Source organism: Metarhizium acridum (genome assembly GCF_019434415.1).
Source record: "Metarhizium acridum strain ARSEF 324 chromosome Unknown scaffold_587, whole genome shotgun sequence".
Classification (NCBI taxonomy): domain Eukaryota; kingdom Fungi; phylum Ascomycota; class Sordariomycetes; order Hypocreales; family Clavicipitaceae; genus Metarhizium; species Metarhizium acridum.
Genome location: NW_027094049.1, coordinates 1,154,061 through 1,168,947, shown reverse-complemented (window position 1 = coordinate 1,168,947; position 14,887 = coordinate 1,154,061). Strand labels below are relative to the sequence as shown.

Here is a 14,887-nt window from a genome sequence, read left to right as displayed (position 1 = left end):
GGCGGGCATCTTGATCCCGGCCTTTGTTGTTCTTTTTTTTCAGAGCGGCAAGGCATCGGTCTGGCCGCCTTCGCAGGGCGTAGTCGACGACCCTCGTAATTGGAGAGTGATTCAGAATATATGAAACTGAAAGAGAGAAAAAAAATGAAACACCAGGTTGCATTTTAAGCCAAGACCCACCCAGGCATAGTCTTGTGATTTACACTCGAAACTGTTAGCATAATGCCACAGAAACGCTGAATTATCTAGCAAACCACTTTTATCTACCTGAAAAATTCAAAAAGTAGTTCTTTTTTCAAGCGCGTGATCCTCCTCTTTGCGTGAATGCCTTCCGTTCAGGGCACAAAGGCAATACAGTGACCAGTTAGTGTTGGCAGTAGAGTCATGCCAGCTCAAGGCTAGCTTAGCAGAGAAATAGGACAGTAAGGCGCATTCTAAAGCTTTAATCTTAAGTCCAGTCTAATATATGTACATGAGTTCTAGTTCTTTGTGTAGTCAACAGTGTCGCAGTCAAGCGGCTGGGGATTTGGAGTTTTGCTAGTGTCTATTTTCAACATCGGCTCTTTCACTCTGCTTTTCAAGTGGGCAAGACTGACTTATATCCGCTTGAATCATTAATAACAAGATATTACACCCATATCCAACCAGATTCGCCTGGGTACGGCTAGTTACTCGGACCCGAGAGGACGCGCACCTTCAGCTGCGATGGACCAGTTGATCCCTTTCCATCGTATTGCATGACACCGTCATCTCCGTGTCAAGCACGCAGCCGCATCGTCCAGCATGCGACGCAGCGATGGTTGAAGCCCATCATGGCATCTCCACTCTACACTCTATTGTCATCAGACGGCAAAGTCTGCTGGGAGATGCGTTCACGTCCCGAGGCTCTCCGCCCACCGTTGCCCAGCCGTGTCCACTACATAATACTCGTCATTGTATCCCCTTTCGACGGCGGCAATCTGCAACGCAAGCACCTTTGAGTACTGCCTAGCCCAGCTAATGGCCCCGGACATGCACCAAATACCAGGGACGCCGCTGGGCCGCCACCACTATCAAACAGCAAGTGTTAGTGGTGACTTTGCACAATGCAAGACGGGCCAGCAGGGACAGACGACACTTACCCCTTTGCGCTCGGACTCTTCATCAAGATGTCCCCATTCCTGGGCATTGGCCTTGCTGGCCAGGTCCCTCCCGAGGAGCCGTTCGACAACGTTGCCGTTGCGCTCCCAGCCGGTCGTCAGGACAATCACGTCCGAGTCAAGATTCCTGCCGTCGGCCAGCTCAATGCCGTGGTCGTAGAATGCGCCGAGTCCTTCCTTGGACCTGTGGACCTTTATCCTCCCGGCCACAATCAGCCGGGCCGCGCCTTGGTCAATGTAAAAGTGGCCAGACTTGAGGATCAGGAGATCCAGCAGGCTGATGCCGTCTTGGCCCTTCCTGATGGCCATGCCGGCCTGTTCCATGCCGTCGATGAGCTCCTTGTCCAGCTGTGCGCACATGGACGTCGTGCCAGAGGCCAGGGTGAGCGTGAGCGCATTGGGCATGGACGTCTCGATGAGATCGGCGTCCTCGACGCTCAGATTGGGGGCTGCCCAGAGGCCGAGGAGCATCTTGTCGGCCGACTCTGGCGTGATAAATAAGCTGGGGCTGCGCTGGATCATGGACACGCTCTTGGCACCGTGGGTGACAAAGTCGTAGGCTATGTCGTGCGCGCTGGTTCCGGCCCCGACAATGGTGACGTTCTTGCTCGCGAGGTTGGACACGCCTGATGCCGATTTGTGCTGAGACGAGTGGTACATCTGGCCCCGGAAGGCATCTTGGCCCGGGATGTCCAGTTGGACGGGCTGGTCGCTGTTGAGACCTGTAGAGAGAACGACATGCCTGGCCTTGATGGTGTATGAGATTCCGTTCGTCTCCAGCTCGATGATATAGCTGGGCCCTCCGTCCTCGCGTACAACGCTCTTGACCGCCGTGCTCGTGCGCGTCTTGAGATTCATGATTCTGCTGTAGCACTCCATCCATTCGCCATATTGGTCCTTGGTCATGTTTCTGGGCCAGTTGGTAGGGTACCGCAGGAATGGGAGGTTGTCCATGGACGAGGGCGTGTGAGTCTTGAGAATGTCATAACGGTTGCGCCACGAGTCGCCGACCCTGGGATTCTTTTCTACCAGCAAGTAACGGAGTCCCATGTGTTCCAGCTGGGCGGCAAAACACAAACCGCATTGGCCTGAGGACGGTCCCTCTTCAGTAGCATATAAAGTGGGAGAGGGGGATGAAGCTCACCGGCGCCGACAATCAGGACCTGCAGCTCGTCTGACTCTGACTTTGTCGATCCATTCGCATTAGCAATCCCGTCTTGCTTTGCGTCTCGCATCTCTTTTAGCCGTTCCAGCTCCGTGGAAACGGTCCAGGCCTTCCACTCGCCGGGTCCCGTGTTGGCCAGGCGAACGATCCCGCGTCCCGAGCCAAACTTGGTCGTAAAGGTGAAGCCCGCCTGGATAAAGGTTGCAGGCCCCAGCTGCTCCAGCTTCGGGCCCAGCAAAGCCGTTTGCAAGACCGTCATCTGGCCCAGCTCGGAAGTTGACCCCAGGACATGCGCGCTGATGGCCGAGGGACCGTACTTGGATGTCATGTTCCAGGTCAGGGCCACAAGGTCGCGCCACCACGATTCCTGGACAAACAGGCTCTCAAAGGCTGCGACACTTTTCTTTTCGATGGCCTCGGCAAGAGCGGCGATCCATTTCTTCACGACCTCGCCAGCCTTGATACTTTTACGGGCGGTTGATGCGTCAAGGCAAAGAGGCGGCAGCGCAGCCCGTGGGGGATATGTGGCAAATCCCTCGGCGGTTGCCGGCATCGAAAGAGACATTGTCTGTTGGCGAGAATAAGTGAGAAACGAGAAGCCAAGTCCAAGAATTGCGGACGGTTGCTAGTTTTAACCTGCAGCTCAGGGAACTCAAAGTTGTTGGACATTGTTGTGTAGACGTCGAGACGTGCGGAGTATAGAAACCCGAATGCGGTCCCGTAAACGCTGTGTAACCGTCGCATATCGATACTCGGCAACGCGTAGTAAGCTCCGTGGATCCCGTCTCAAACTCCTCCGCAAGCGTGTAATCATCGACTGATATTGTGACACAAGATCCTCCGGGGATTGAGGTCAAGGCAGCGGTCGGAGTGGAGTAGTAGATATGCTTGTTCTCCGCGAGGCGATGTGACAGTGTGCCGTGAATTTCTGGCTCAAGCGGAGCTAGACTTGAGAGCTATAATCGGAACGGAGTGGTTTGGTGAAGCATAATTCAACCCCGTCGACGCCTATCGAGCAACACCAGGGTTTCGGAGACTCTTGTCCGGGCGTGACAAACTTGGACGAGGTCACCGTCCTGACCAATGCTAAACTTGGTTTTGTTTTCTCCTACTACGTTTGTTCTCAATGACTATACATCTTGTGTCCCTCGGTATACGGTTACAAGATTTGGATGCAACGGCAAACGGCACTCGAGATGGCGTATAGTGGCAAATCAGCCGTAGAGAGGACGCGGCGTACCTGGATACGACCTTGTTCATGGTGGTCACATGGACTTCATCTTCGACGGATATGCAGGGAGGAGGCATGTGGCCCATCTCCAATGTGACGAGGGAGTTGCCGTTCCGTGTCCGCAGCATTGCCTCGGCGGGTTTGCTTTTATTTTCTTTGGTTTTCTTCCTCTCTTACGTCAAAGTGTCCGCTTCTGTGTGAAGATGATGATCAATACACATCCGTTCTGACATTGTGCCAGACAAATCATTGCCGATTTGACAATGCCCCGGCTACAAGTTTCTTATGCAGACGTTGGCATCATGTCCGAGAACCAACACCAGGATGGATTGGCAACCTCTTATTATTTTAATGAAGCCGTCTGCTCTTTTTTAAAGGGATCCAAACAGATTCTGAACCCTTTGACAAACGAGCTGTGCTCACACTCATCATGCCCGCCGTCTCGGAGGTGTTTATCCCTGCGTCGCTCTTCGATGCCAACAACGCAACCATTCCATGGGTATATCCAAGCGAAATCGTCGAGTTTGCCCAACGGCTTCGGCTTCGTGGCATACAAGTCGATGAGACGCAGGGCAATGGCTTGCCACCCGACGCCCAGATGCATGACCGCGCGGCCACCATTCCCGCTGTTGTCGTGTCCCCAAGAGGCGAATGGGGCATTGTACAGGCTTTGAAAGCCATGAAAGACCTGGATCTCTACAACAAGATGCCCGTCTCGGTCAAGAGCGGAGGCCACGGCTACTTCAACGGAGCGACCTGCGCCGGCATCATGCTGAACCTGGTACACATGACGGACAGCCGCGTCGACGGCGACGTCCTCACGCTGGGACCGGGATGTGTCTTGGGCCAAACCATTGACATTCTGGCCAGGCACGGCAAGGCTGTCCCGCACGGCGACTGCTACGGCGTCGGGGCCGGCGGCCACTTCACCACGGCAGGCTGGGACCTCCTCCTGACGCGCCGCTACGGGATCGGCTGCCAGTCCGTCGTCGGCGGGCGCGTCGTCCTCTGGGACGGGACCGTCCTGGACGTGGACGAGAGCAGCCACCCCGAGCTTCTGTACGCGATGCGCGGCGGCGCCGCTGCCGGCGTGGGAGTCGTCTCCGAGATCCGGCTCCGCGTCATGGACGAGCCAGCCCGCGCAACATGGCGCCTCACGCCGCTTACCAAGGCGCAGCTGCAGCAGTGCGTGGCCAGCCGCGTCTTCTCAAGGGCCGTGTCGCTCCCAGAAGACGTGACCGTGTCCTTTCGCTTCTTCTTTGAGCCGCATCAGGAGGAGCCCGTGTGCTCCTTCAACATCTTTAGTCTCCTGACGGTGGCCGAAACCATCAAGCACCTGCATCAGCACCTCGGCGCCGAGGCTGCGTCGCTGGTTGACGACGCGGCTCTGTGGAACGAAAGGAAACTGCTGGACCTCCGCCTGCTCCCGGCATCGAGCATGTTGTCTGCCGACCCCGGCATGCTCTCGGAGCTCTCGTCCACCAGGCTGCACGACAGCCCGCATCTCTTCTGGAACAGGGGCATGGTGCAGCGGGAGATGGGCAGCTCGTTCCTGGAGACGTCGTCGCACTGGGTCAGGACGGACTGCGAGGCCATGCTGCCCGAGGTGTACGCGCGGCTCGAGGCCGTCAAGCACTCGCCGATGCGTGAGAGGATGTACGTCTTCCTTGTCCTCGGGGGAGGCGAGAGCCTGCGGCGACAGCGCGACTGCGCCATGCCCCTGGGCAGGGCTTTGGCGAGGTTCGAGCTCCATTGGGACCACGAGCAGGACGCAGACGAGTGCCGCACTTTTGCAGGCACCGTTTCCGACGTGCTGCGCTCTCAGGAAGACGCCGGCGTTGACCGGCCGTTCAGGGGCGACATTTGGCGGCAGGATCAGGCATACAGCGAGCATGATTGCTTGCATGCCATCTCGAGACGGTTTGATAGGCGTCGGGGCAGAGGACCACGCGACATGAGGTTGTGATTGATGCAATAAACAGCATCGGAGGGGGGGGGGGGGGGGGGGTGGTAAAAACCATGGAACGCGAAACGAGCTGGGAAAAGATATTTTTATATCCGTATCTTGTCTGGGTGGTCACCGGCGAACTGTATATATTTATTGCTTGGATTCTGAGCGCAAGACTAGATAAAGAATTAGGACTATAAACTTATTAGACAACATGTGTACCCTACGTTTATTGTTGACTGCCTAGGTATGACATGGCACCACTTACATTATGCAAAATCAACAGCAGCAACGAAACCAGGGCATACATTCTCACTCCTACTCGTACGCGTAACAAGGCAGCGTTTGTCCCTCTTGCAAAGACTGCGGCCCCAAAACCACCTCTCGGGTTGATCACGGGCGCATCCGTCACCACACCACCAATAGATCGCCAGTCAGCCCACGAGTGGCCGTTGAACTCCTTGAGGTACACTGCGTTGTCGGTACCTTGGGCCGCTACCGTGATGTACTTGCCACCCCAGGCCGCTGCGGATGGCCGAGACACAATCCTCCCCCCGAGATCAATCCACGCGGTCCACGCGCCGCCGTTCCATGACTTCTGGTAGAGGGCGTTATCCGTGCCTCGAGCAAAGAGGTCAAGTCTGTTTGACGCGGTGGATACGGGCGTGACGTCGTCGACAATTACGCCGCCTTGGTTATACCAGCCTGACCAGGACGACCCGGTCCAGGAGTTCTGGTAGACGCCATTATCCGTGCCTTGGACGAACACATCAATACGGTTAGGCCCCCAGGACACTGCTTGCGGGTTGCCCACGATGACGCCGCCAAGGCTCACCCACGAGCTCCAGGAGCCGCCGTTCCAGCCCTTGTGGTGGACTGCGTTGTTCGTGCCGCGGACGAATAGGTCCAGTCTGTTGGGACCCCAGGAAACTGCGCTGATCTCGCCAATGGCAGTGCCGCCAAGGGACTCCCATCCGCCCCAGGAGCTGCCGTCCCACCACTTGTGGTATACGGCGTCGTCGGTACCCAGGACAAAGAGGTCAAGACGATTGGGGCCCCAGGAGACGGCGGTAACGTCGCCGTAGATGACACCGCCGAGGTTCTCGTAGCTTGTCTGGCTCGGGTTCCAGGGCGAGCCAGACTCTTCGTTTTGCCACTTGTGGTACACGGCATTGTTGGTTCCCCTGACAAAGACATCCGTCCGGTTGGCCGACCAAGACACAACGCCGGGGTGGCCTGCACAACGTCAGCTTGAATTGTAGCTCTCCTTACAGATCCGAGGCAACAACAGAACCGCCGGGGGAAAAGTTCAGAACTGCATACCTGAAAATAGACCGCCTAAAACTCTCCAAGACGGGGCCGCTGGCGCACGGATTTCTTTCTCGACAGCCCGGGCATTACACACTTGTGTAATGGCAAGTAGGGACAGACAGTGCAGGAGCGAATGCTTCAACATGTTGATATGGCTGATCAGCGAGTCAATTTCTGTGGTGGATGCCCATGAGGAAAGAAAGAGTCAGGACGGGCTCGCGGCCGTATTTATAGACGGTTGAAAACGACGACGCAGCGACGGACTTGCGAATAAACCCACGGCAAGCATTGACTCCAACCCATTGATTCTCTACCCCGCCTTCATCACGTTGAATTTTAAAAGACGTTTGTCGGTGCATCGTTCACGAACCAATGACTGCGAGATGACATGGCTGGGGTCTAGATCACCAACGAACCATCTTGCCATCATTGCATGCATCGACACCACCCCATCATCTGTTGAAATTTCAAGACACGGCCCCATGCAAGCACTTGTAGAGTTGTTGGATGCTACCCTCCTCGCACCAAAAGTCTATTCGTTGCGAAACATTCGCCCCTTTCCCGTACTACACGCAGGGTTCGGCACTATGTGAACCTGCAGCAGTCCGAATAAACTTTATTCGACCATGAATGCACGTCCGGCGCACGAGTTGCCAAATACGGCAACTCGCAGGCAGTTTCTTTGCGGCCCAGAAAAAGCCACAACGGTGCCTTGTGTTGCCGTCCCCGGGCCATGGCGAATCATCGTCAGTTGGCGTTATAACAGCATGCATGGCGCAATCGATATTGCGACGCCGGCTTATTCTTGTGAGCCCATCGGCACTGTTTCTTGCAGAGCTGGTAAATGCCGGAATAAACGTGTCACACGGTCAAGTAACAGAAGTGGGATATACGGCGTGCTGTATGATGAGATGTGATGCTCCTCTCGTAATCCGCAGCAAACCCGTCACTTGCGATGTTGTATCCGGAACCATTGGCCCAACTGGTCATGCCCGAGAAAGCACCTCTCGTTTGTCTGCTCTTCGGGTATTGTGTCCGTGATTGTGAAGCATGTATGCCCGTTCTGGGGGTCTGTCGACATGTGATGGCTTCAGATACAGTTGTCTCTGATGTAGTCGACTAGGATTTGCAATTGACCCGGGAATTGCCTTTGAGCTTTACATGCCGCTGCTTGACTTGCAGCACAACTCTGTCCCTGTCTCTACATGTATGCAGTGTCGAACGAATGTATCTGGCACCAGGGCACATTCCACGTCTAGGGCGTGGACTATTCAAGCCTATACAAATGTGGCATGCCATCCAACCACAGCTTCTGCATAGCCATATTTGACGAATTGCCAACTGGCAACCCTGCTTAAACAAGAGCATGTTAGCGACCTTGCGTCAGGCCAGCTGTGACCAAGTGAGACCACCACGCGGGCCACGCCTAGACACATTGGCCGTCAATGGCCATTTTGACGCTGTGTCCCAGCACCGTCTAAATGTCGGTATTGAAAAAAGACTCGTCTCGTACTTGAGACAGAGGTCACTTGTGAATCCCACTGGCAGTCTCTAAGTGACAGCTCCGTCACAATCATGCCGATGTAACCGTACATGTGACAAAAAGAGCATGCTCTACTCCGTAATTTCAAAGCAATAACTCGCTGGTACCCTTTTATATTCCGGTGCAGTACTCCGTACAAGCTCAGGACAGCAGTGAGGCTGCACTCGGTTCGATACATACCCGTCTCTGACTAATTGGGCTGCCGAAATTCAAAAAAAAAGATAAGACACTGTCTTGGTGGGTTTGATCCCAATGCCGACCTAAACCACCCTTGTGATAGTCTATTATGACCGCGGCCCGACAGACAATTTTGTTGCGCGACAGATATCACCAGATCGGGTCCAGTGTTGTTTCCTTGTTTCAATAATTAGAAAGCACATATTGGATAGAAAGGAGAACACACCTGAAAAGAATGGAAAATACCGAGAGGTACGACATCTTCTCCGTCGCCTACAAAAACCAAGTTGGTCTCTGCCGGCAGCCCGCCTTCTCTCAAAGAAATTCACTGCCATTTCTGTAATCAGAGCTTCAGCCGCAGCGTAATAGTCCAAGCAGCCCCTTTCACAACCCGAGACAGAGTGCCATCACGACATCAGCTGAAGCCATGACCGACCAGGCCCAGATGTAGGCGTGCTTCGCGAGAAGAAGAGAGACATATCCCGAATGGCCATCTCATGCGAGCAGTCCCCGGCGCCCGCACCAGGGTCATTGAAGTTCAGAGCAAAGCCGGGATCGTCGGCGGGCGTCTCTGCAATCCCCGCACCAGCAATGGGAGGGCATATTGCTGAACCGGACATTGATAACCTAGTCAATAATCTTGATTGTCTCGGCGAAAAACCACGCAGTCGCCGCAGCCACTCTTCCCCTGCCTGCCCTTGTCAACGTTGACCTTGAACTTGATGGATTTGCCGCTCTTGGCGATACCCTTGCGCCGCTCAAACGGCGAGGCGGATGATGCGGCCTGTGTGATCCTGTTAGGCATACTCTCTTCTCCAGCAGCATGGTTACTAGGTCCGATGCCACCGTGAGCCCTTGCCAAAGGTGTAAGCAAAACTGCCCTACCGAGGGCCGCATGCAGGGAAATTACCAGTGGCTCTCCGGATTTCCTGTCTGGCCAAGCCGCTTCTCCGGACCGTCAGCCGCACTCCGGAGACACCCATGGATTGATTGGCCAGCTCTGTGAAACCACGCTTCATTACTGCCTGATTCGGCATGGCTTGTTGCTCAGCCCTGGATGGCCGCGTACAAGTCCCATCTCTTGGCAACCACGAAACAACGGCGTGCCAAAAATTCCACGCTTCTCGGCAGCTTTCTGAGCATGTATACACTTGAGCTCCGGTACCACGATGGCGCCGTCAAAACAAGCCGTCGGGCACTTGGACAAGAGAAAGGCGCTCACGAGATGCCAGCCATGCGCCAAGCGAAGGATCAAGGTGAGTTGCCGGCGCTGCCGAAATGATGTCTTCCCTCAATCACCTCCAGCTTCCACCGCCACTGACAGATGCCGGCGACAAGTGCCAGGGCGGTTCCCCGTGTGATCATTGTACTCGAACGGGCAAGACATGTGAGCCACAAACGCCCACAACACCGCGGGCTTCTTTCCAGTTTGTTGCCTACGAGGCAACCAGGCGCACAACACCAAAACTGGCACTCCCCGCCACTGTAAACAATGACAGAGAGAGCATATATCTGGGCCATTTTGTCGCCGTCATTCGTAATTGTCAATTCACGGCTCGTTTTCCACTGGTGGCAACGGCGCTGCTCCCCGTGATGAGTGGAAATAGCCACCTTTCACATGTGGCAATTGCAATAGGTGCCCTGGATGCTCATCGACGAGCGCAGGTCGGCGCAAGTCGTGACTATCCATCGCCGCGCATCGTTGCATTCACAAGGTACCAGCGCGCCTTGGCCAGCCTGCAAGATGAGCTCGGTTCGAGTAATGCGCCGCAGCGAGACGATGTGCTCTGGACGACCTTTCTCCTGGGGCTGTTTGAGGTACATTCTGACTCTATTGCACCGACCAAAGTCGGCTAACTTGGTTATATAGCTCATGGCAGAACCAAGCGGTGACCGATGGGCGAGACACATGCTCTACGGCACAGGAAGAATGCTGCAGCTGGCGAATATGGGCCGTGGCCCCTCTCCTCTAAAACAAATGCTCTTCGACGCGTTCCAGATCCTAGAGGCCAACAGGGCAATCATGTACGGAGTGGAAACTTTTCTATCCGAGCACAGGTGGGCCGTGGTCAGAAAGACACTGCTCTTGCATGCTGGCCAAATTGCCGGACGCCCGATGGATGACATGATTACTCTCATGCTGTACACCGCATCCTTCAGTCAGAGGTATGTAGAGACCATGGACAGATTAGATGCAGCTCCAGTTGACTTTTGCAGCTTCTTTGAACGAATCCAGCAGATTCCAGAGCCGGAGTGTTGTGCTCATCCAAGCATCCAGGGGCTGGGCCTGCAAGGCATCCATGTCCAAGACCTGCTCAACAAGTGGTACTTGCAGCACGGATCGACTTTGAATGCCACGAGTACAGCGCATGAGTGCCGATTAGCACTGATTTACTACCACACACTCATGTTGTTCTTGTCGCGGAATTACACGTACTACTCCTGCTGGGCGGGCAAGGCGACTCCCCTGCTAAGCCGCTCGGCAATTTCTGACCACACGAGAAGCATTGCCACTCTGATTGACCGGTTGCTGCAGTCGTCCAATGTGCCCGGCGTCATGTTGCTGTTCCCATTGCGAGTAGTCGGTTCCCTGCTCACTGAGACAGACGCAAGGTTAAAGGTCGTGGCGCAGCTCGACACAATATACTGGAAAGGATACGTCGTGGCAGACAGGGTCAAGGTAGATTTGAATATTCTTTGGGCATTCAGTGGCCTGCAGGGGTGCTGAGTGAGAGCTGCAAGGCAAGCGCGTGTAGTGTTGTCCTCGTTAATACCAGTCAGAGTTCGGAGTGCAATCTCGAGCTTGGAAGCTCCGTTATCAGCATACTCCCGCCGGCTTCATTTGAAGCCAAGCCAGGCTTGATGTCGAGAAAAACAAGTCTCGGCTCTGAGACAGCAACTGCCTCAGTCCACGATCTTATTGATCTGTAGCCTATGACTTCTGTCAGCCAGCATACCATGCAAATAATATGAACTGGGACGTAGACGTTGGCCCCAGGAACGACAAAAAAGAGTGCGGCAGATGTTGTCCACCTGGGTGAACCAAGTCTACCGGAAACGGTACGGAAGCGAGGCCTTCGCCTGAATACAGGAGTAAAGGAGCGGCCTGGGGCAAGAGGACTGGACCCGGTGATTTGTATATCCCATACTGAGAAGAGACACGGATGGTAGTCTGAAATCGCAGGTTTTGGTTGCTGCTTGCAATACTAAGGATTTGTCTTGTCCGCCCGAGAGAGGCATGTGCTGCTTCGACTCATGCAAAAGGGATATGAGGTGTCGACGGCAAAATATCCTTGGGCAACAAGTCCGGGTCTGCTCTGGGCACCTCTGTCTCCATTGTGACTCCATCATGAGTTGGGAGCACGAAAGTGTCCTTTAGCGGTGAGACGTTGGCTGCCCATTCAGGGATCTTTTCCGGCGGAGATGGTCGTGGACGTTCCCATCAGTCTCCTCTTACTCTAGGGTGATCAGGAAGGGGTCATCTCGCCTGAGGCCTGGCTTGACTCTTTGGTTGAAGGATCGCGCGAGGTACGTATCCTGCGCGGAAGGCATATCGCTCCTGGTCGTCTTCTCACGTCAACCGCCTATGCACGTTGTCTTCAGAAGGCTTCGAGGGCATTTCGATATTCAAAAACCCGATCCAGGATAACAAACTCATGCAACCCGTAAACAACAGAGTTTTGCGAGTCCTCGAAGCAGCCTTGAGGACCGAATTTTGTCGCCGCGATTGAACAATATTGAGCTGAATACTGCATGACGACACTCGGCGCGTGGAGAGAAATCGGGATAGTCTTCGGGAGACGGCTAGATTTGGAAACTTGAGTGTCGTCGTGGACAGAGATCTTGTCAAGGGTGAGAAAAGAAGTCGGCGCAGAACCGCTGTGAGAGGAAAAAAGTCACGTGCGCTCAATTGCACCTCGACAAACCACCCAACAACCAACGCTCTTTTGCGCAGCGTATTCGGTAGAGTGCGGTGGCTGGTTGCTAAGAAACTCGGTTCTACTGATTTTCTTGCTCGCATTACCAAAGCATTTGATTCTAAACGACATGCGAGTGGAGCTATCAATGTAATAATACAGCCGAAAGTCTGGTTTCCCGCCTTTTTCCCTAGACGCGCTTGACCCAGGGGTGCATTGTTCTCCTCGGCACCATGATTTCTCCTTGTCTGATTTATTAGCAAAATTCCAAATAAAACCACCACATACAATCTTCCATATCAAGTCTGTTCCGCGACAACACCACCAAAACCGTACACCCAGGCACGCTGTAAACTCCCACTCCAGCAAATCCCCTCGCAGCCCTCAAATGTCCACCTTCCCGACGCGCGTGTTGAAAAACGAGGTAGTCACCCTAGTTCTCTCGTTGGGAGCAAAGTAATCATAGCCCTGCACAACATGACACCCATCCACGTAAACCGTCACCGGAATAGCGCCCTGGTACAAAATGCTCCACTATGAGCAGAAATCCATCAGTCACGGCACAAAAGCAAACAGCCAGAGGTATGAGTGGCAGCGGAAACATACCGAAGCAACTCTCCCCGGAACAAAATCCCGCTCAACCAACCCCGAAAACACAGCGCCGGCCTTGGCGAGAAAATCGGCACTGATGAGGGGATAGTTGGTGTTTACGTAGCCCCTCCACACTTGAGGGTGGGTGAAATCTGTAAACACCGAGGTGAGCGTGTTGTCGACAAGACCGTCCTCGGTGACGTTGGCAAAGTTGAAAATGGATGTGGCGAGGCCGTCTTCAAAGGTTTCGTCGACGCGGACGAGGTTCTTGGCGGGCGAATTGTACATGTAGCCCGTCTGGATGTGGGAGAGGTTCTGGTTCCTGGGGCAGAAAGGGTTAGAGCTAGCCACGGCTTCTTTTGCATGGAATTCGAGGCGGGAGACTACCATTTGTGCTGTACAAAGTGTGTCTGGAACTCTGGCCTGACCGCCGGTGGCGTGGGCTGCTTGAAACTAGAAGAGTATTCCACGACCGAGGGGGGAAAGGACGGGCAATTGGCCGCCGCGGCAGTGGCCGATAGAAGAAGGACGATGTTGGCAATATACATGGTGATGGTGTTGACTCCCAAGTTGTTAGGGAATGAAATGGTGAGCAGATGTACTCGAGTGCCATGTCCATACCTTATATACATGCTCAGTCTACAAAATCCATCATGACATCGCGTGTGCTTGCGTGTTCATCTCTGGAGTCGGTCCGGCGCGTTCAAACACTTCCATGTTGTGCAGCATGTCAATGGTCTGCAAGGCAACGCATTCTAGGCCCCGTATCTGCAAGCCACCGGAGGAGAGCGTTCGATTGCTTCCTAAACAGGCAAGTGGGTCTCGGTGGCATGGACGCCGGTAGCCCCGGGTTCATTCAAGTTTGGAGTAGGAGCCGGTCCAGGGCCGGTTCATCTGCTGCGCAAAGATCTTATAAAAGATGATTTTGTTTCATTGCATTCAATCCGAGCTTCTCATCTTGCGTATACTTGTCTTGCAATGTAGACATGGTCGCTCGATATTACGGGTTTGAAAAACGAAGGCTACCCTAGATCGGACCGGGCTCGACTTGGGACCGCCGGAGATGGACATTAGGCGGCTATAGATGGAAAATGGATGACAAAGCGGGCTAAAGCGGAACAAATCGAGGGTCCGTATTGCAAATATTCGTTGCATGTTGTACGGCAACTGCTGGTAAGGGAGCTAGAAAGCATCTGGTTTAAGTCCGTTATAGTCACTGCCAACTTGGCTCCTAGGCCTCCCCTTGAGCATGCCGTGCCCGCTGATACGGCGAGGCGCAACACCCCCCAGTCTTGGTACACAGGGCATGGGACGGGCGAGGAGGTGTTGGAGGAGAAAGTGGCCCACTCACTTGTGGACTACTTTAGACGAACTTGGTGATAGAATGTGTAGGCAAGGAACGAGTCAGATGCAAGCAACTTGCCGACGCCTCCGTGAATTCCACATTGACTACAATATATGCAGGGTTGTGGGATGCTAGATAAGTCAACCCGAAACGAAACAGGCATGCTAATAATATCAAGTAGTTTATGCAAACTCATACCTGTGGCCCACCTAAGTGTGAGAGTACGTCAAATCAAACGAGATTGAACTTGGCATAGGCATTCTTGGTACGCAATGTAACGGTCCCAGCTGAGTACAAAACAATCTGTAAGTTTAGCCATGAGTGACTTGACAAGGAAGTTAATGGGGGTTATTTTTGATCAGCTTTAGCCCCTCTCATTATATCACACCTGGATCAGCATTCAGGGTCTGAACTGTATATTGACAACTAGCTAGGCGACTACTACGAGTATCTAAACGCCAAAGAAGAAAGAAAAGGTGAAAAAGAAAAAAGAAGGGGTCGAGAAGCTCTTGAGCTCCTG

The 14,887-nt window shown here is 54.0% G+C and overlaps 3 protein-coding genes across 4 annotated transcripts; 1 reads left to right on the top strand and 2 right to left on the bottom strand.

The window, feature by feature from the left end:
- Window positions 1-449: 449 nt before the first annotated feature.
- J3458_022075 (uncharacterized protein) lies at window positions 450-2,869 on the bottom strand (the record flags this gene model as incomplete). Its single annotated transcript, XM_066122911.1, has 3 exons — window positions 450-1,049; window positions 1,122-2,227; window positions 2,284-2,869. 3 exons carry the CDS (start codon window positions 2,867-2,869, stop codon window positions 873-875), a joined length of 1,869 nt encoding a protein of 622 aa, XP_065972133.1. The 3' UTR covers window positions 450-872.
- Window positions 2,870-3,965: 1,096 nt separating this feature from the next.
- On the top strand, window positions 3,966-5,501 carry J3458_022074 (uncharacterized protein; the record flags this gene model as incomplete). Its single annotated transcript, XM_007811117.1, has 1 exon — window positions 3,966-5,501. One exon carries the CDS (start codon window positions 3,966-3,968, stop codon window positions 5,499-5,501), a length of 1,536 nt encoding a protein of 511 aa, XP_007809308.1.
- Window positions 5,502-5,611: 110 nt separating this feature from the next.
- J3458_022073 (uncharacterized protein) lies at window positions 5,612-7,182 on the bottom strand. Of its 2 annotated transcripts, XM_066122910.1 has the most exons (3): window positions 6,807-7,182; window positions 5,752-6,719; window positions 5,612-5,677 (listed from the first exon to the last, which is right to left on the bottom strand). In XM_066122910.1, exons 1-3 carry the CDS (start codon window positions 6,937-6,939, stop codon window positions 5,672-5,674), a joined length of 1,107 nt encoding a protein of 368 aa, XP_065972132.1. In that variant the 5' UTR covers window positions 6,940-7,182; the 3' UTR covers window positions 5,612-5,671. The 2 variants fall into 2 exon arrangements, with proteins under 2 accessions (XP_065972132.1, XP_007809309.2); XM_007811118.2 differs by having other exon boundaries at window positions 5,612-6,719.
- Between the last annotated feature and the right edge of the window lie 7,705 nt (window positions 7,183-14,887).

Bases quoted from the DNA above. Each gene is read 5' to 3' on its own strand.
- J3458_022073 (XM_007811118.2), bottom strand. From the start codon at position 6,939: ATGTTGAAGCATTCGCTCCTGCACTGTCTGTCCCTACTTGCCATTACA. The intron at 6,720-6,806 runs GTATGCAGTTCT...GACGTTGTGCAG, and splicing joins TTTAGGCGGTCTATTTTCAG to GCCACCCCGGCGTTGTGTCT.